The sequence below is a fragment of the Cibotium barometz genome, chromosome 50, assembly GCF_041138505.1.
Source record: "Cibotium barometz isolate CiBa-2024 chromosome 50, ASM4113850v1, whole genome shotgun sequence".
Taxonomy (NCBI): Eukaryota; Viridiplantae; Streptophyta; class Polypodiopsida; order Cyatheales; family Cibotiaceae; genus Cibotium; species Cibotium barometz.
The window spans coordinates 35,159,566-35,181,460 of record NC_141095.1 but is presented as its reverse complement, the minus strand read 5'-3'; the positions used below and the strand labels follow the sequence as shown (position 1 = coordinate 35,181,460).

At 39.5% G+C, this 21,895-nt stretch overlaps 1 protein-coding gene and 1 long non-coding RNA gene across 2 annotated transcripts in view; both read left to right on the top strand.

The window, feature by feature from the left end:
* The window catches only part of LOC147610061 (uncharacterized), a 91,315-nt gene that overhangs the window by 62,411 nt on the left and 7,009 nt on the right, over positions 1–21,895 (top strand). The gene's annotated exons all lie outside the window — the stretch shown is intronic.
* LOC147610063 (uncharacterized) lies at positions 4,448–6,296 on the top strand. The gene is made up of 5 exons (XM_086787056.1): positions 4,448–4,505; positions 4,585–4,632; positions 4,868–4,930; positions 5,007–5,174; positions 5,399–6,296. The coding sequence occupies exons 2-5, from the start codon at positions 4,585–4,587 to the stop codon at positions 5,573–5,575; spliced, it is 456 nt and encodes a 151-aa protein (XP_086643182.1). The 5' UTR covers positions 4,448–4,505; the 3' UTR covers positions 5,576–6,296.

The window sequence follows — 21,895 nt, the reverse complement described above, 5'->3', positions numbered from 1 at the left end:
AAACAATCGTTAAAATCTACCTTTTAGTGAGGAAGGCATAACGTGAGTATAAAAACTCCAAAATTTTTGAAGGTGGTAGATTAAGGGCTTTCCCAATGGTAGATTAGTGTTTAAGGGCTTTCCCAATGGTATGTCACTTGTGTGAGTTTTGACATAAGATTCATAAGGGGCCTCCTTCTTTCTAGCAAAGTGATGATATGGCTCTTCTTCCAGGACTCTTTCTGAGTCTAAATTTTTCCTAATGTCATTCTTTTTTTCACCGATTCGCAAAAAAGTTTATCCTTGTCCTTGTGTTAAAATTTGTAATCTTCAATAAGCATCTTTTCCCCATAAGAAATCCACTCACCTTTAGATTAGGTTTTAAAAGAAGGCCGCCCCAAGTAAAATTTTCTTAGTATTCGGAAGGCCAAGTATATTACAGGCCTTCAATTTTAAAAAATTTGAAGTATATGGCAAGGTTGCAAGTTTTTGCCCCATAAGTTGAAGTAATATCTAGGACAAAGTAAATCCATAGGATTTGACATAATTTATCACCTTTTCTAAACATTTTTTACATGGAAAAATCATAAAATACACTAAAAACCATAATGTAGATGCATTTTCTCAAAAACAAATTGATGGGCAAGGAAGCTTGTCAAAATCAACCACAGATACAAGTATGTAATACATAAAGAATGTTGGTTGAGCAAATATCTATCCCTGGCACACACTCAACACCTAGGTGTAGATTGTCATAGGGTAGTAAGCCTTATGTAAGCGTTGCCTTCTAAGTTCCTTTATAGTTTATGTTCTAAAACCATATGAGTAAAGAGCCCATATGGATGTCTCAAATGCAAACATTTTTGTTCCATGCGTTTATGCTTGTAAAATAAGAAAACGTTTCACAAAAGTATCTGGAATTACCATACACATTAATCAATGAATAAGAAAACTTTCAAGTTAAAATCTCATTTTCTTTTACAGCCTTCTTACTAGATTTTCTAAGGTTTGATAAAGGTTCTGCTCTCTCTCTCTCTCTCTTTCTCTCTCTCTCTATCCATGTACTTATGGATGCTTAGTGGAGCTAGACTACTAGTCACTTAAAAAGTTTTGCATTAACTCAACTAATTTTTTAAAGAAAATCCATCACTTTAAAAATCTAAACATATAAAGATTTCCTTAAACCTTAAACTGTAAACTTTCAAGTTAAAATTTCATTTGTAACCTTCTTATTAGATTTTGTAAGGTATGATAAAGGTTCTCTCTCTCTCTCTCTCTCTCTCTCTCTCTCCCTTTCTCTCCCTCTCTCTCTCTCTCTCTCTCTCTCTCTCTCTCTCATGTACTTGTGGATGCTTAGTGGACCTAGACTAGTCACTTGAAATTTTTTTGCATTAACTTAACTAGACACTTTTAAAAAACCCATCACTTTAAAATTCTAAACATAAAAAAAAAATCTTAGACCTTTCCCTTAAAAAGATAAACATAGGAAAAAAAAATCTCTATCACTTGGCTTGGATATATACATATATATATATATATATATATATATATAGAGAGAGAGAGAGAGAGAGAGAGAGAGAGAGAGATTAAATCTCTATCACTTGGCTTGGATATATATATAGAGAGAGAGAGAGAGCGAGAGAGAGAGCGAGAGAGAGAGAGAGATTAACGTCGGTTGAATGCAACACAAGGGCATATACGACCAACACAGAGAGAGAGAGATCAGAGAGAGAGAGAGAGAGAGAGAGAGAGAGGACCCCCACCAAAGAAAAAAGACAAGGGAAAGAAATAAAAAGAAGAAAGAAGAATTCCATAAAAGTAGAAGCTATCAAAGGACCTCTACATGGCTTCTCCACAAGTTGTACTAACAAAAATTGTACCTTCAAGGTAGGATGCCAAAATAGAAAGACTATGTGTAAATTCATATTTAGCATAGGTGAAGTGCTTCAATCAATGTGTACAATGACATAGGTACATTTTAATTTAAGAACGATATATAAAAAGGGGATACATTTGAAAAGTCTAAAAGGCAAAGAAAGTTCAGTACGCTTGTGTAAAAGTTATTGTATTCAATGGGGGTGGATATGGTATGACTTATTCTCGACTTATTATTGTTTTTTAGCAAACTAACCTTAGTATAAAACTAATTGATTTGCAACACCACCATAGTAGCTCTCTCTCTCTCTCTCTCTCTCACACACACACACACACACGCACGCACACACACACACATAGTAGCTCTCTCTCTCTCTCTCTCTCTCTCTCTCTCTCTCTCTCTCTCTCTCTCTCTCTCACACACACACACACACACACACACACACACGCACACGCATGCACGCACGCATGCGCATGCACGTACGTGCAAACACACGTGTGCACAAGTTTGCACATTTAGTACAACCTTCGCATAAGTTTCTATGGTGAAGAAGAGTGTGTGTCCACCATCAAATAATTGGTGTAATATAGTTTATACAAAATTTTAAGCTCTAGTTTGAAGGAGAGTGTGTGTCCACCAGCAAACATGTGGCACCTTTGTGCCCATGCATGTCTTAGAATGCACATGACATGCATATACACATGGATGATTATGGGTACTTGGGGTGCTTGTTATATCAATAGAGGTGAGGTAATATAGGCTATGCAAACATGTGTATGTGTAAGATACGTTATGCAAATTTGCATAACTTCTATAGGGACTCGCAGGTGTCACATAAGTCCCCTGCGGATTCTAAATGTTTCTGTGCTGCTAGAAATAAGCGTAATTTTTCGTCAGAAATTCTTCTGCATGACTAGGAAAGAATGCAACTAGGATTTTGTCACATGAACAGAGCCAAGTAAAGTGACGAATTCCTAGAGGGAGGAGAGCCATGGAGAGAAGATGGTGGGCATGTGCATGCCCCAAAGGAAGGCCTCTTGGAAAAAATATACAAGCTTATAAGAGAAAAAAGAAAAAAAAGGGGGGTTCAAGTGTCAAAGCAAAGTAGTTAGTGAGGGTGTGTCCCCACAACATGGGGAAGGTCTTGTTGAGAGCCATCCATTGACAAGGGAAATCTGCAAAAGAGGAACCCTAATAAACAAGTGGAGGAGAATATATATAGGGAGAACTTAACTAGACACTTTTAAGAAACCCATCACTTTAAAATTCTACACATATAAAAAAATTCTTAGACCTTTTACCTTAAAAAGATAAACATAGGAAAAAAAATCTCTATCACTTGGCTTGGATATATATATATATATATATATAGAGAGAGAGAGAGAGAGAGAGAGAGAGAGATTAACGTCGGTAGAATGCAACACAAGGGCATATACGACCAACAGAGAGAGAGAGAGAGAGAGAGAGAGAGAGAGAGAGAGAGAGAGAGAGAGAGAGAGAGAGGACCCCCACCAAAGAAAAAAGACAAGGGAAAGAAATAAAAAGAAGAAAGAAGAAATCCCTAAAAGTAGAAGCTATCAAAGGACCTTTACATGGCTTCTACACAATTTGTACAAACAAAAAATGTACCTTCAAGGTAGGATGCCAAAATAGAAAGACTATGTGTAAATTCATATTTAGCATAGGTGAAGGTGCTTCAATCAATGTGTACAATGACATAGGTACATTTTAATTTAAGAACGATATATCAAAAGGGGATACATTTGAAAAGTAGAAAAAGGGGATATATCTGAAAAGTCTAAAAGGCAAAGAAAGTTTAGTAAGCTTGTATAAAACTAATTGATTTGCAACCACAACCATAGTAGCTCTCTCTCTCTCTCTCTCATGGAGTTGTTATTCAACACGTCTCGTGTTCGAATCTCACTCCCGTTAGATAGATCATATTTGGTCTCTTGGGATTGTTCCTACGACGTTAAAAGAGCTTCCTCTTCTTCTTCTTCTCACACACACACACATGCACATGCACATACATGCAAACACACACGTGCACAAGTTTGCACATTTGGTACAACCTTCGCATAAGTTTCTATGGTGAAGGAGAGTGTGTGTCCACCATCAAACAATTGGTGTAATATAGTTTATACAAATTTTTAAACTCTAGTAAAGTGATGAATTCCTAGAGGGAGGAGAGCCATGGGGAGATGGTGGGCATGTGAATGCCCCATAGGAAGGCCTCTTGGATAAAATATACAGTTAGTGAGGGTGTGTCCCCACAACATGGGGCAAGGTCTTGTTGAGAGCCATCCATTGACAAGGGAAACCTGCAAAAGAGGAACCCTAATAAACAAGTGGAGGAGAATATATCTAGGGAGATGCACGTTGGGTGGGTAACTTTAAACATTCTTGCATCACGCGACCCTCGCCATGAAAACACAGCAACCTCTGCCATGAAAACACAGCATGCAAGCAATAGCTTCTTCTGCAAGCATCTCCTCTGCCTGTATTATATGAAAAAAAAAAAACCGTTGCGATAACTGGCACCTTGGATCTGCAAAACATTGATCAGCAATTAACCCTTAATTACCACCACAGACAACAGCACGGCGGCGGCGGCGGCCTGCATCACCACCACCTGATCAACAAAACGCTAGTGAGATGGCTGCTCTCTGAGTAAATTTCACCACAGGCAGCTCCGAGCTTAATCATTTTTTAAGCCCCCCCTAAACCAGATGCACGGAGAATATCAAGCTCCCAGCGGAAGCTCACAGACCAACGATGTAAGTTGTATTTTTGATTCCTCCCTATGATCCTACTTGTTTATACAAAGATTAATTGGTTAACACTAAGTTAACTAACAGTGGGGTTTTTTTAAATTAATGAGAGTGCCTGACCAGGTATTAAATCTCCACAATAAGGGCAAAGCCTTTGTCAATTTGTTTTATTTTGATATTGAATTACCATATTTTGGCCTTGTGATATAATTGATTGCAAGGGTTGTTTTGCCTGTGATAGATCATGGCGATCGGTAACAACTCAGTTCCTACCCCTAATGAATCGGAGTATCCTTTGGTGGAGGTATTTTAAGATAATCTAGGGTTTTCCAAATGATTTTGTTATTATGGCCTTTTCACTAAACTTTTGAATACATCAGGTGAATCCTATTGGGAGGCAGGCGTTGCAAATTCATGTCGAGTGTAGGAAACAGCGTGGTCTATTAGAGAACCTGGTTACAGCTCTCGAGGCGACAGGCTTGCTTTTGCTAGAAGCAAACATCTCCGTCCAAGAAGATATTGTCAACTTGGATGCAGTTGGTTTACAGGTGAGCCAAGTTCATTTCTTATTACTAGATACAAACTCTTGCACCTACTTCACCTTGTATAAAGTTGTCGTAACCTTTCTTCATGCCTAGCATACCATCATGTAACATAGTTGATGCTAATAGTAACGTTTGTTAAGTAACCTTTCTCTTAGTATATCGTGTCATATAAAAGTTGTATGTCTAGAGTTGTTTGTGAATCATAGACACCCTTCACTATTGGGCAGGAAGAAGAATTAGCACCTGTCATCGACACTGACGTGCTAAGAAGCTCTTTGCTCGACATCATCGTCAATGCCAATAATGCTGAAGGGTCTAATAGTATTATTGGCAATGACGTCCTTGCCAATGCCAATAATACTGAAGGCCCTAATAATATTGATTCAACTAACCCCACATCCTAGTACGGATAATCTCTTGTGTCACATTATTTTGATAAGGTTCCAGGGGTTAAAATTATGAGAACCTATGAGCTCTTATGTAGGGTGGGTCTATAGCCCACCAGTGACTTAACATTATCATTGTGAATTGATAGGTGTACAACTATGGGGTTACTCATATATATGGTAATGGAATGCCCCCATCAATGTAAGTAGTGTCCCCATGGTGAATTGATAGGTGTATAGCTATGGGGTTACTCATATATATATGGAATACCCACCAATGTAAGTAATGTCCCCATAGTGCATTAAGGTGTGTACCTTTGGGATATCTCCTATATATAACTTTGAAAAATAGTACGTTCAGGTATGATAACATCAGAGGAGGAGCATTCTTATTTTCATCTTACTTTTATGTACTTCATATTGATATATTGACATTCATCATGCATTATAGTGCTATAATGAATAAGGTCGTGTGTGCATGTGTGTGAGCAAGAGAAAAGGGCGGCATGATTGAGAATTGGTAAGTGTTAGAAGTATTAAGTGTTTATGCATGTGTCTTAGAAAGCAAAGGTCAGCCATGGATATTGATTGTTGCAAGTAAGTAGTAAGTGTTTATGTCTAAGAAAGCAAAGGTTAGCCATGAATATTGATTGTTGTAAGTAAGTAGTAAGTGTTTATGTCTAAGAAAGCAAAGGTTAGACATGAATATTGATTGGACAATTGTAATGTTATGCATGTATCCTAGGAAGGAAAGAGTAGAGGATGCCATGGTTGGCGCCTTGCTACTATGTAAATCGATCCCCCGATTGGTCACCTAAAAACATGCAAGATCACAGCAAGAGAGTTTAAGAGAAAGGTTTTTAAGCTTTCTAGACTTATTGAAATGATTATATGTATAAGGGCATATATGGGAAAAAAATCAGCTAAAAAAGAGCTAGTTTTATTACCTCTTAATTGATATAACCATGTCAGTGTAAAGCACAAACTAATAGACATAGAGATTCCAATAATGTAACGTAGTGCAATGTTTGGTGATCTTTGTCTTGATCTTTCATTGTTTGTTTGTTATTGTCTGCATATTGTCTATTAACATATGTTAATATGTTAATCTCACTGTGTTGATCATCCACCAACACTTTTGGTGAACCTATTGCATGCTTGCCTTTTTGTTATTCTCTAGTTTTCGTCGTTTTTAGAATGTCAGGACCTTGTTATGGATTTGTCACATTGGTTGAGGGATTACCCCTATCCATCGAGCAAGTAGGGGTAATCATATAGGATCTTATATTTACAGTGTCGATATGTCAAGCTCAACATGAGCTGACACTCATGATGTGCCTAGGTGATCATTCCACCTTTACACTACTGGTACGTTTGGTAGTTGGCACTCATGATGTGCCTAGGTGATCATTCCACCTTTACACTACTGGTACGTTTGGTAGTTGGCACTCATGATATGCCTAGGTGATCGTTCCACCTTTACACCACTAGGGTGTTTGGTAGCTGACATGACGGATCTTTGCTAATGATTCTACAGTTGGACTACACCCACCTAGTCCAACCGAGTTATGGCATATTTCTCTTGCTAGCTCACCCACTTAGCATGTTCATATTATGGATTGCTTGTATATATTACTCTAGTACTTATGTTGGTTTTCACTTATCTTTTGTAAATCTTTTGAGAGCATCAAGTAGAAAAACATTTCAGCCTTCCATCTCAGTGTGTCTTCTCCATTGTTGTGTGAGTGGGTGTGTGCTTACAAGAGCTCAAGCTCTCTCTCCTCCCCAATTCTTCTCCTGGTACCAAATCCTGGTTTAGGCTAATGAGCAGAGGAGAAAGCAAAGGAAGCTATGAAGGCAAACGAAGTGGTATAAGGTAAGAGCATCATCTTCTCTTCCCCTTCTTGTTTTGGTACAAGCCCTTGGTAGCTTTGGGAGCGACACATCTTTGATTAAGGAGCTGTCTTCATAGGTGCGGAGGTACCTATAGTATGTGCAATACTTTTGTAGATAGATTTACGTCTTGGAAACATTTTGGCCCCCATTTGGCCATTACAATGTATTTATCACTTTTGGGAAGGTTTGGTCTGGAAATGTCTCTCTCCAAACTCTGGTTATTTTTACAGTGTAGTAGTGTATTTTAGGTGTCCAAATAGTGATTACACATGTTTTACTAATTGTGGGTGTATGTACATGTATTTTGGTCACGTGTTGCTGTGACATAGATTGTGTAGTAGTATCGCTCTACAAGAGTTACAAAAAATATTGCTATGTTGTAAGTTGCATATATAAATTATCCATTTATAGATTCTTGGTTATTATAAGCAAATATGTCTAACAATATTTACCAAATTATTAGTGACAACAGGTTCCGTGCATGGAAGTTTAAAATGACTAATGTCCTGTTGGGAAAAGGATTTTGGGACTATATTGAAGGAGACAATGAGGAGCCCTGAAATTTCTTGAAGAGAACGCTTCTCCAACATAAAAAAATGCGTTCAAATACTGGAACCAGCAAGGTGCAAGGAAAGTCATGTATTATCTTTCAATCAGTGTGATAGACACTATGATAGGGCATATATAGAATGTGAACACTCCAGTGCTTGCATGACAAAACCTAGAGGTATAAGGCATGGAGGAAGTTACACATGGTTGTCCCAGATTGTAGTAATAATGGCGAGACTAGAATTGCGTAAAGGGTAATGTATGGATTGCCTTTGATAAGGTTACTATACTTCTACAAAAAATGACATTTAAAAAAGAAGATGCCAACGACTTTAAAGAAGCTATGACTACGTTTTACAACTACATGGTGGCAGCATGGACATCAAGTAGCATGACACATTATATGGTAAGATCCCCAATTTTATATGTTCTTATGTCATTTAGCAATTCTTAGTGAAAATAACCAATGTGCGTATGCTTATGTCACTTTTATTCCAATAGATTTTGGAGGCTCATGGCCCCTACTTTGCAAATCAGGAAATCTTAGCTATCTAGTCGACCCAAGGCATGGAGCACTCACATTGGCAAACTCGTTGTGGGTTTTAGAAGGCCACCTTGCATGGTGGTGGAATCCATGAAGTTAGTGCATTGAGACAATTACTCATGTGGTGGTATAGGAGGATTGCAGTTAGGATAGAGGAGAAAGATACCAAATACTATAGAACACATTGAATTCATGGGGCTTAATGCTTTGAATATTAAAATTTATAAATCAGTGACTTGAATAAAATTTTGATTCGTTTCTTCTCTATCTATATTTATCACCTCCCAACAAGGATACTTTCAAACTTTTAGACATTAAAAACATGGATATAATAGAGCCAAATCAGAAAAGGCTATACTCCAGAAGTGTCATTGTATTATATAAAAAAATGAGTTTTTTTTACAATGGGAGTTTACTACTACTCCTGATCCTGTGCAATAGCATACTGTGGTGCATGAAGCTTTGCCCTCTTTGCAAATGGCTCGACATCATCGTGTAATCGTAGAATGGCAGAACTCTCGGTCTTTTGAATGGCAAAACTCTCGGTCTTTTGCAAATGGCTCGACATCATCGTGTAATCGTAGAATGGCGGAACTCTCGGTCTTTTGAATCTGAGAAACTCCCTTTTCCCATATTCACTTAACATCTTGGGATCCCTGATCCCACATGTTAATCCATATGCGGTGTAGGCTAAGTAATATTTTCTCCTTAGAGCATACACTCCGGGGCCTTGCCCGAAGGTTTGCACCACTACTTGCTTCTCTAGAAGCATGATTTTATCTGCATTCCACCTGACAGGGTATCCCCAAGACTGTTGGAATTAGGGTTGCAGGAATGCACACACAACTTCAAGAAGATGAGGAAGCTTGAGCACAACACAGTAGTGTATTATGAGTGCCAAAAATGAAAGATAACAAGCCCTAGAAGATAATGGGCGTATATACAATGCACGGGGGAAAAAACCTCCTAGTGAGGGAAAAAGTGCCCCGGCGGTCCTAAGTGTGTTCACACACATCACTACTATAATATGGTAACAAATCCCCCCTGGAGTGATGCGGTGAACAAGAGCTAGCACTCATGTATAGGGAAGTGTCTAGCTATGTGGACGAATCCACAAAAGGGAGTAAGCCCAAAGCTTTGCGAAAAGCTTCGAACTTCTCACGAGGCAGAGCCTTTGTGAAAAGGTCTGCAAGGTTATCCTGTGTTGGCACATAAGCCAAACTGATCTCTCCTGCAGAGAGTCTCTCCCTGACATAATGGTAGTGCACCTCAATGTGCTTCGTACGAGCATGGAACACTGGGTTCCGCGCAACTGCCAATGCGCTCTGACTGTCAGTGAAGATGGTGGTGGCAGATGGCTGTCCAACACCCAAATCAGCCATAAGGCGTCTGAGCCACACACACTCAACCGTAGCTGTGAAAGCTGCCCTGTACTCAGCTTCACAACTAGAAGTGGCCACAGTAGGCTGCTTCTTGCTCAACCATGATATGCATGAGCTTCCAAGCATGAAGCAAAAACCACTCGTGGACACGCGTGTGTCATAACAACCAGCCCAGTCAGAATCTGAAAAAGCATGTAAATCTGGCGGCAATGATCCCCCCTTGGGATAAAACAACCCAAGATGCCGAGTACCACTCAAATAGCGAAAGATACGCTTCACTGCCTGCCAATGCTTAATGCCTGGGCTATGCATAAATCTGCTCACCTGTGAGACTGCAAACTGAATGTCTGGCCTCGTAATGCATACATAAATGAGGCAACCAACAGCTGTCTGATAGAGTGTGACATCAAAGTGATCTCCAGCATCATGAAGACTCAACTTCAAACCTGTCTCCATTGGAGTAGCAATAGGCTTGCAGTCTTCAAGGCCAAATCTCCGCAACAATGTTTCAATATACTTTGTCTGACACAAAGCAATACCTCCATCACACTGCTTAAATTGTATCCCCAAATAATGATGCAAATGCCCCAAATCTGACATCTCAAAAGAGGCATTCAAATCAGCCTTAAAATCAGCAATATGACTCTCATTTGGTCCTGTGAGCAGCATGTCATCGACATAGAGAGCAATGATTAGATGTACACCATCCACACGTTTAACATACAAAGTGCTTTCAGTTGGACTATTCTGAAACCCATGTGCAGTCAAATATGCATGTATTTTTTTATACCAAGCTCGTGGAGCTTGCTTTAAACCATATAAAGCCTTTTTTAACCTGCACACTTTGTTTTCCTGCCCTCTTTGAACAAAACCACGAGGCTGCGATACATACACCTCCTCATGCAAATCTCCATTTAAGAACGCAGTCTTTATGTCCAGCTGATGTACATTCCAACCATTATGAGCTGCTAATGCACAGATGCTACGAACAGTGGTCATACGACATGTGGGAGCAAAAGTCTCATCAAAATCAATGCCCTTCTCTTGAGCATAACCTTTTGCAACAAGCCTAGCCTTATGGCGATCCACTGTGCCATCAGGCTTACGCTTCAATTTGTATACCCACTTAGTGCCAATGGCCTTCTTGCCAGGGGGCAAGTCACATAAAGACCATGTACTATTCTTCATAATAGCATCGTATTCTGCTTGCATAGCAGCCATCCAATTTTCTGAACTTTGTGCCTCATCAAATGAAACAGGCTCACTTTCATCGCACATACTAGAAACAGCCAATGCATAACAATCTGACGCATAAGAGGCACCATGAGAGCCAGAACGAGTGCGACTAGACAAAGGGGCATCCAACTTGCTGTCACGCAAAGTCTGCACCAGCCATCTAGGCATGTTCCTAGAGCCCTCAATCTCTTGTCTCTCATCCTCATGTGCATCATGCACATCTGCATCAGATATAGGCTGATCTGTGCCATCATTTAAAACCTGCATAGGCTGAAAAACTGCCTCATGAGGTATTGCACTTGACTGTGCACCACTGAAAAGAGGCAACAATGTATCATAGACATCACGTGAGCTGATATCTGTCTCCTTAGTACATGAAACCAAGGGCTGAACTGCATCTTCCACAAATACAACATCACGGCTAACCAAAATGCGCTTTGTCTGTGGATGATACAAATGATAGCCTTTGCTCTCAGCACTATATCCAACAAAAATACATTTGACAGCTTTGTCATCCAATTTTCTGCGATGTTGCACAGGCACTAATGCATATGCCAGGCAACCAAAAACACGTAAATGGCCAACAGATGGCTTGCGGCTATGCCAAGCCTCATATGGAGTGACAACCTGTAATGCTTTGGTGGGACACCTGTTTAGTACATAAGTGGCACACATGACAGCCTCAAGCCAAAAACCATGTGGTAGACTTTGACTCTTAACCATACATCTTGCCATTTCCATGAGAGACCTGTTTTTTCTCTCAGCCACACCATTTTGCTGTGGTGTATACGGCACTGTACATTGGTGTTTTATCCCACGCTCAGCCAGAAATGCATTAAATTCTGAAGACATATACTCCCCCCCTCGATCTGAACGGAGGGTGCCCATCTTACTTTCTGACACATTTTCAGCCATAACCAAAAACTGTTTGAAGCACAAAAACACTTCGGACTTTGCCTTCAAAGGATATACCCATGCATGCCTGGTAAAATCATCAATGAAAGTCACGAAGTAAAGGTAGTTTCCAAATGATGGAGTTTGCATGGGACCACAAACATCACTGTGAACAAGCTGCAATCTGCGTTCAGCTCTCACTGATCCATCTTTGGGAAAGGAAGCACGCTGCATTTTACCCAATATGCAGCCCTCACAAACATGCTTGACAGGTGCCTCAAGCTTAGGCAAAGAAGACACCATTTCAGATTTCTGCAGGCGCAGCAAACTTGCAAAATTCAGATGACCAAAACGTGCATGCCACAGTTTTGCATTTGAAATAGCCTGCGTATCCATAATAGCACATGCTGAATCCTCTACACATTTGCCATCCATATTGAGCTTATACAGTCCTCGACATAGTGAACCAGATGCTACAATGATGTCACCACAAGAGAGATCATGAACAGTACATCTGTCATCCACAAATTTTACAACCAAACCTGTTTTGGCAAATGTGGATACTGACAGCAGATTCTTTTTGATCCCTGGCACATACAATGCATCAAAAAGTGTAAAGGTGTTGCCATTTGCAACATTCAGCACAATCTGTCCAACTCCTTCAACGGGATAAGAGGAGTTATTGGCACAAGTGACAGTATTCCCTGTGGGAGCAGACTCAAGGAAAGTGAATAAACTGCGCTGCGAGGTGATATGCTTAGTGGCACCACTGTCAAAGTACCATACATCTGAATCTACTGCAGACATACATGTGTCATGCAAAGATGGGTCATAACTGCACTGCGCATTGAATGCCCATTCTGTATCTAGCACAACATTAGCAGATTCATTGTTAGAAGGAGAGGCATCTGCAACAGCCATACCAGCCTCTTTCTTCTTAGCCTCTTTCGCAGCCAGCTTAGGACACGCTTTGATGACATGATCATTTCCCTTACAGTACTTGCAAAATGTCTTCTGTTTGTCACCCTTCTTCTCATCTTTGTCTTCCTTCTTTGGTTGCGCAGCATTTGCAGATTTCTGCTTACTAGAAGAAAAGCCAGCTTTACCTTTCCCGCTTCTCTGACTAGCAACGAAAGCTTGATCTGCGACACGCATAATATTCCTGTTTTGCCTTGACTGGTCTTCTTGCAGCAAAACAGAAACTAACTCCTCAAATGATAAGGCATTGGGATTGCCTTTCATCATCAAGCGAAGAGTGGAAGCAAAACCCTGATAAGAATCTGGTAGACCATTCAAAACAGTCTGCACAAGTGAACTGTCTGACAGGATTTCATCTGCAGAAATGAGCTGCTCTTTGAAATCCTTGATCTTTGTCAAAAAGCTATCCATAGAATCACCTTCGTTCATATGCTCACTCTCCAACTGTTTTCGGAGATAAGCAACACGAGCCTCATTTCTTGCCTGATACAATGTGGCAAGTACATCCCAAGCATCCTTAGAAGTCCTGCAGGAGCGAATATGTGGGATAATGGTACGTTTGACAGACAACGCAATCAAGGCATGAGCCTGCGCATCTCTACCATCCCAACGAATCTGCTCTGCTGAAAGTGGTGGTTCTCGAACAGCTGCTACAGCACTTGTGCCTGCACCATCATCAACAGTACCTGTTTCTGATGTATTTGCAGCATTCCCAGCCACAATAGGACGTGCATCAATACCCTGCACAATGTTCCATAACCCCTTTGCTACCAATACATGTCGCATCATATATGCCCACAATGGATAGTTGGTGCCATCCAACTTATCCTCAGCAGCCAACATGCGGAATACATCATTGTTGTCAGCCATGGCCAATGACTGTACTACTAGATGTAAATGCTGTCTGTAAGAGGTAAACCTGTATAAAATCGACCTGTGCTATGTAGCACAGCCCAAAACAGACGAATGGGCACCTGTCCTGCAGATTTTAATGTTGACAGAAAATCTGCATAGTAGGACGATTTTGCCTGCGCAGTACTTGGAATGCAAAAACGGAGGGCGAAATGACTTCAGATCAAAATTCTGAAACGAACAAGCCCTACGGGCTTGCCCACAGCATATACTAACCTGCAGACGCTCGTGAAACCTCGTCGCAATCGGAGGAGATGAAGCGGCAGGTGCCGGTGATGATGCCCGGGAGGAGGAAGCCTGCTCTGATACCAATTGTTGGAATTAGGGTTGCAGGAATGCACACACAACTTCAAGAAGATGAGGAAGCTTGAGCACAACACAGTAGTGTATTATGAGTGCCAAAAATGAAAGATAACAAGCCCTAGAAGATAATGGGCGTATATACAATGCACGGGGGAAAAAACCTCCTAGTGAGGGAAAAAGTGCCCCGGCGGTCCTAAGTGTGTTCACACACATCACTACTATAATATGGTAACAAAGACATCTAGATAATGTTCTAATTGCAAACAATGGGAATTAACCTTTGTCCAAACTTCTTGTGAAAGATAATAACCTCTGGAAATTTAAGCCGGTTAATGTACTCGCCCAGTTCGCTGAGTCCTTTCCAAGTCCTCCCATTCGTGATCCTAATGCACGTATGAGAAAATCATCGTCATAGACCACCAGCTATACAAAACAAAGTTGTCCATAAGCCAACAAAACAAATGCAATATCCCAAAAGCTTCATCATGATATTCAAAATTATTATAATCAAACCTTCTATTTCTCGTCATTAACAAGTAAATCGTTTGTCCATAAGTAAATTCATGACTCAACAACTTGGACAGTTGAAGACTCCTCTTACCTTTACGGACTATTGAGTCTGTGTTGAACATCTTGAAATTCCTCTTCAGTGGGAAGGTTGGCTTCATAGTGACAAGCATCCTTATACATCATTGATAATTCTAAAAGATGGCCGTTAAGCTCTCTCTCTCTCTCTCTCTCTCTCTCTCTCTCTCCACACACACACACACACACACACACACACACGTACACACACACACAGAAGAGCTCTCTCATAAAATAAAGAAAACGAGACAGTAGTCCACCCTGATGTCAGACAAAGCTTGAATATCTGTTAGGAGGACATACTGGTGGTCACCTATCAGAAACACAGGGAGGACGGAGGTTGGAACGTGCTCTGTTTCCTCTACCACATCAGGCTCCTCGTTAGGTGTCTTTTCTTCTGAGGACATCAATATCAAACTACTCACTGGGTTCCCTCTTCGTGGCCAAGTTTATCTCCTTTGCAACCTCGTGAACCTCATCATCTTCTTCTCTTGAAGGTTCCTCTGACCTTTCCTCATCTCCTTCTGTTAAACCCTTCTCATTTGCAAGCAGATGCAAATAGCAAATAAACCCGTAGTGGTAGTCAATAAGATGACATTTGTGCTTGTGTACTAGGAATTTATGTTTATTCTTCTTATCCCCTGGTACCTTTGAAATATCCATATTCACATTATCTCTGGAGGATGTGGCAGAAACAAGATCCTCCACATGCACATATGAATATTGTCCAGGATTACTATATCATTGGAAGTTGTCCAATAATCTGAGGTTGGAGATGGTGCTTGCCGACTTTGTGGAGGAAATCGAAGAATTTCTCATTAGGGGTTTCTTCAAACCTAGTATCGAGTTTGACCTTGATCTCAAAAGGATGCAACTACAAGTAGAAAAAAGTTTGCAAAATGATTGTTAACTATAGAAGCAATGAGAGAATAATGGAGATCTGCAGTTACAATATAAAAATCAACAACACGATTCACAGTGGATGTTGGCAAGTGAAGCTTGATATCACGTTGTACTGAACTATATATACACGGTCTATGTTGCACATATATGCATCAGAAACTAGCGATACTACAGCTTTTCATTACAACACAAACTATGGGGGTTCCTAATTCAAGCTATACTAGTATGCATTGCTAAAATTTTAGCAAACACCACTATGAGACAGAGATATGGAAAAGGGTTCCATATTCGAGCTAAAAATACCTTCTATATTTCAAGTCACTACAATGCGATTTACATTGGACATTGACGAGGGGAGGCCTTATATCGTATTGTACTGACTTACACCATACAAGGTCTATGTTACACTAATATGTAACAAACAAGCCTCTAAAGTTCACGATACTCAATTTTTTGTTGTATGCAACGACTCTATGATAAAATGATTGTTAACTACACAGCAATGAGAGAATAATGGAGATGTGCAGTTACAGTGCAAACATCATTACAACGCGGTTCACGGTGGATATTGACAAGTGAAGCTTGATATCACGTTGTGCTAAACTAAAATATACACGGTCTACGTTGCACATATATGCATTAGAAGCTAGCGATACTACAACTTTTCATTACAACACAAACTATGGGGATTACAAATTCAAGTTATACTAAGTCTGCATTGCTAAAATTTTACAAACACCACTATGAGATAGAGATATGGAAAAGGGTTCCATATTCAAGCTAAAAAGACCACCTATATTGCAAGTCACTACAATGCAATTTACATTGGGCATTGATGAGGGCAGGCCTTATATCATGTTGTACTGACTTGCACTATACAAGGCGTATATTACACTAATATGTAACAAACGGCCTCTAAAGTTACATAGCCGATCAGAAGTAGGCTTCCATATTCATGCTATAATGAGAGCGTATATTGTAAGTCAGTACAACGTGATATAAGGTGGATGTTGGCAGGTAGCCTTTTATCGCGTTGTTCTGAATTATAATATACTAGGTCTATATTGTGCAAATATGTAGAGAATACTAAAAAGTAGCTTCATACAATTTATAATACCCCCCATTGAATACAATAACTTTTACACAAGCTTACTAAACTTTCTTTGCCTTTTAGACTTTTCAGATGTATCCCCTTTTTCTACTTTTCAAATGTATCCCCTTTTGATATATCGTTCTTAAATTAAATGTACCTATGTCATTGTACACATTGATTGAAGCACCTTCACCTATGCTAAATATGAATTTACACATAGTCTTTCTATTTTGGCATCCTACCTTGAAGGTACATTTTTTGTTTGTACAACTTGTGTAGAAGCCATGTAGAGGTCCTTTGATAGCTTCTACTTTTAGGGATTTCTTCTTTCTTCTTTTTATTTATTTCCCTTGTCTTTTTTTTCTTTGGTGGGGGCCCTCTCTCTCTCTCTCTCTCTCTCTCTGTGTTGGTCGTATATGCCCTTGTGTTGCATTCTACCGACGTTAATCTCTCTCTCTCTCTCTCTCTCTCTCTCTCAATATATATATATATATATATATATATATATATATATATATATATATATATATATATATATATATATATATATATATATATATCCAAGCCAAGTGATAGAGATTTTTTTTTCCTATATTTATCTTTTTAAGGCAAAAGGTCTAAGAATTTTTTTATATGTTTAGAACTTTAAAGTGATGGGTTTTTTAAAAGTGTCTAGTTAAGTTTTCCCTATATATATTCTTCTCCACTTGTTTATTAGGGTTCCTCTTTTGCAGGTTTTCCTTGTCAATGGATGGTTCTCAACAAGACCTTGCCCATGTTGTGGGGACACACCCTCACTAACTTCTTTGCTTTGATGCTTGAACCCCCCTTTGTTTTCTTTTTTCTCTTATAAGCTTGTATATTTTATCCAAGAGGCCTTCCTATGGGGCATTGCACATGCCCACCATCTTCTCCCCATGGCTTTCCTCCCTCTAGGAATTCATCACTTTACTTGGCTCCGTTCATGTGACAAAATCCTAGTTGCATTCTTTTCTAGTCATGAAGAAGAATTTATAATAAAAAATTAATCTTATTTCTAGCAGCACACAAACATTTAGAATCCGCAGGGGACTTATGTGACACCTGCGAATCCCTATAGAAGTTATGCAAATTTGCATAACGTATCTTACACATACACATGTTTGCATAGCCTATATTACCTCACCTATTGATATAACAAGCACCCCAAGTACCCATAATCATCCATGTGTATATGCATGTCATGTGCATTCTAAGACATGCATGGGCACAAAGGTGCCACATATTTGATGGTGGACACACACTCTCCTTGAAACTAGAGCTTAAAAATTTGTATAAACCATATTACGCCAATTGTTTGATGGTGGACACACACTCTCCTTCACCATAGAGACTTATGCGAAGGTTGTACTAAATGTGCAAACTTGGGCACACGTGTGTTTGCACGTACGTGCATGCGCATGCATGTGTGTGTGTGTGTGTGTGTGTGTGTGTGAGAGAGAGAGAGAGAGAGAGAGAGAGAGAGTGCTACTATGGTGGTGTTGCAAATCAATTAGTTTTATACTAAGGTTAATCCCACTACTCTCCTATCACTCCCTCTTTATTTATTGCTATACTACTCATTCCAAGCTTCTCACACTCCAAGCTTGTCTCTCACAACTCATTGAATCAATCCCTCCCAAGTCTCCACTCCAATCCATTATAGAATGGAGATTCAAGAAAAACGTAATGTTCTTCAACTCAAGAATGCACTATGCAAGCTCTCTTTCTCATAGCCATATAATAGAACTTATTTTTAGGGCTATATTTCCACATGATATTAGCCAAATTTTATCAAAATATATTTCCAATGAAATATATGATAATTAAGAATGTATTAAAGTTGATGAATAATAGCAATCACATGACACTAGAGAAATGAAAGCTATGATAATTAAGAATAAAAGCTTTGATAATTAAGAATGTACTGAAGTTGATGAATACTATATTTCCAATGAAAGCTATGATAATTAAGAATGTATTAAACTTGATGAATAATAGAAATCGCATCACTGTGTAGAGCAAGGAAAAAAGTAGGGCTATTTTATGAGGTCCTTATAACAAGGAAAAAAAGTAGGGCTATTTTATAAGGTCCTTATAACAATGTTGGGCTGTGTTATAACTTTGGGAGTGTAATTAGAGGCATGAATTTCTCCACTCCATCTTAGGTTTGGCATGGGATGGAGTCTTTGTATTTGGGTTAAGCAATTATTATTAGGGTGTTTTGGCTTGAGGACTTTGATTCGAGGGTTCCCTCTTTACACTAGATAAAACTTTGGGTGGAATTAGAGGCACAACTTTGGGTACCCACACTATCTTATGTTTGGAATGGGATGGAGTATTTGGATTACAATTTTTGCTAGGGTATTTTAGCTTGAGGACCCAGATATACGAGGGTTCCTTTTGTAGTAGCTTTGGGCTAATAGAAGCTTTATTGGAATCTAGTGGGGTTTCAATTGTGAGTTTAGTTTTGAGGCCTCTACTTGGCTTGATTTAGGGATAAGGGTTTGTGGTGATGATTCCTTAGGTTTAGGGATCCAAATGTGAGGGTTCCCTTCTTAGTAGCCTTGGGCTACTAGAATATTGGTGGGCACCTAGTGGGGCTTTGGTTACGGCTTTAGCTTTGGTGCTTGGGGCATCTCCTTTTGGCATGCTTTGGCTTGGGGTTAGAACTTGGATATAGTGGCTACCAAGTTTCGGTTTGGGCATAGGAATCTTAGCTAGGCAAGGTGTTTTTGGGGGTTTGGCACCACCCACTCTTACTGGAGAGTAGTTAGGGTTGGAAATTGGGAGTTGGCCATCATCTCTATTAACAATGAGGTTTTAGATCACTAGAATGGTTTGAGGGGACATTAGATGTAGCAAGGCATAGAGAGTGTTGGGTTTTAGGAGTTACTCAGGTTGATGGACTTTAGGATACAAGACCTAGCATGTCAAAAGGTTTAGGGAATCCTTATCTATAAAGGGTATGGTCACTGCATTATGATCTTGAGACAAAGCCTAAGAGGTCAAAAGGCTTGGGCCAAAATGGTGTCTTTAAAGGATACGATAACTACTCCATTTTGGAGATTGAGAGTTAAGGTTATCTTTTGCAAACTGATCATGTAATCCATCCCTTTTGAGGATAATATTTTTTTTCATTTTACCTACTAGGGTTGCATAGGACTTGCTGTAAACATGCTTAGTTTTAATGTAAAATTTCGTTTCAATACAGTATAAAGTGATAATTTTTTATCATGGTAATCATATCTGTTAAAATTGTTAGGGGGGTGAGTGAGGCTTAGTGAGGTCTGCATCTCCCATGATGATACTATTGGAAAAGCATTTGCTTAATTCTCCACTCTCACATTATTTTTGCGTGCGACATATGTGCTTTATTTTGTAGGGCCCCCTTTATGAGGATCCCACCCACAAATAGTTCCCATTTTAGACATTGAATGGTGGCCAAGCGTGGCCATATGGTTAGGACATGGATTATGTAGACTTGGCACTCTGCCAAATAGGATGCATGCTTGTGCATGTTGTGTGACCACATTAATGAGTGCAAGATAACAAACCAAGGACACACTATTTTTTGGTTGCAATCTTGAGCTACAAGGCTTGTTTGAGGGTCCAGATGGTCTCATATGTTGGCAGGAGATACATAAAGTTCATATGCTGCTATGTTATATAGTCTCCTATGGTCCCAATCGGGTGAGGTAGTTGGTTGGTCATTTTGGACCAACAAGTCATGGACTAGTCAACGTGACCGACCTACGTCCATGCCAACCCTAGGTACTATAGTTTGGAAGCCCTACTGAAATGTCAAGCATACCAACAGACTCATCAACCTTCTCTTAACGTTTATGTGATGCACTTGCTGAACCTACAAGACTAATTTTCTGATGTAGCTTGCCACTCCAATAGACGCATTGCTAGAGGATTATCTTGGTCCACTCAATGGTTGTGATTGCTAACCTATATTCTGTGCAATCACGTGCTCCTATGCATATGAGTCCCGATCAAGTATTTTATAATAGCATACCAAATACTCATCTCATCAAAGAAAATATCCCTGCTCACCCTCATCTCATGTGTGCTAGGGTTATAGCATATGTACCCTTTTTGCTCAAGGGAGTAACTAATGAACACACATTTTTAAGCCTTTAGAACTAACTTACTACGTAGCTCATCAGGAATGTGTACATATGCAATACATCGAAACATTTTTCATGTGTGATAAACCTAGTTTTCTGCCAATATACTTCTCCATTGGAGTTACACCATGCACTACTATTGCTATGGGGGCCTTGTTCATAATGTAAACTACAGTCGTAATGCTTCAACCCAATCATGGCGAGCAATGTTCCTATTCTTCCTCTCAGCAATACCTTTTTGCTATGGTAGTGTACCTTCTATGACTTGCCTTTCAATTCCATGCTTTCAAGTACTCAAACTCATTGGAGAAGTTATACTCTTCCCCTCCATTTGACCTTAGGCACTTAACCTATTTATAAGCCTATTTTGAAATTCTAAAAGTGAGTAAACACTTCACTTTTCTCTTTCATCATATAGACCCACACTTTCCTTGTGTGTGGTCATCAATGAAAGATACATATTAATGACATCCTCCCATTGATACCATCTTTGTCGGCCCCCATACATCTGAGTGCACTACATCAAGTTCCCTCTTAATTAAATTCTTGTTGTATGGAAATACATTCTTATTTTGCTTTCTAAATTGACATGCTTTACATACTTTATGCATTCCATCGACCTAAAATTTGGCAAACCTGTAACAATTTTTTAAATTTTGGATAGAGTTCGATTGCTTCGCACATTCATATGACCAATATGTTTGTGCCAGATAACTTTGTTAGCCACAATACTTGCACTTTGTGAAAACATAGCAGCTTTCACCTCACGCATGCTTACATCCAAAGTAAATATTCTACCCACTCTTTTGTCCTTTGCAACCAAACAACATTTATTGTTGAAGTCCTCAAACATAGCAGCGCTTAGGATTAAAGCGTACCTGCAAACCTTGCCCAATCATGTGTCTACAA

Bases quoted from the DNA above. Each gene is read 5' to 3' on its own strand.
- LOC147610063 (XM_086787056.1), top strand. From the start codon at position 4,585: ATGCACGGAGAATATCAAGCTCCCAGCGGAAGCTCACAGACCAACGAT. The intron at 4,633-4,867 runs GTAAGTTGTATT...TGCCTGTGATAG, and splicing joins GAAGCTCACAGACCAACGAT to ATCATGGCGATCGGTAACAA. The intron at 4,931-5,006 runs GTATTTTAAGAT...TGAATACATCAG, and splicing joins CGGAGTATCCTTTGGTGGAG to GTGAATCCTATTGGGAGGCA.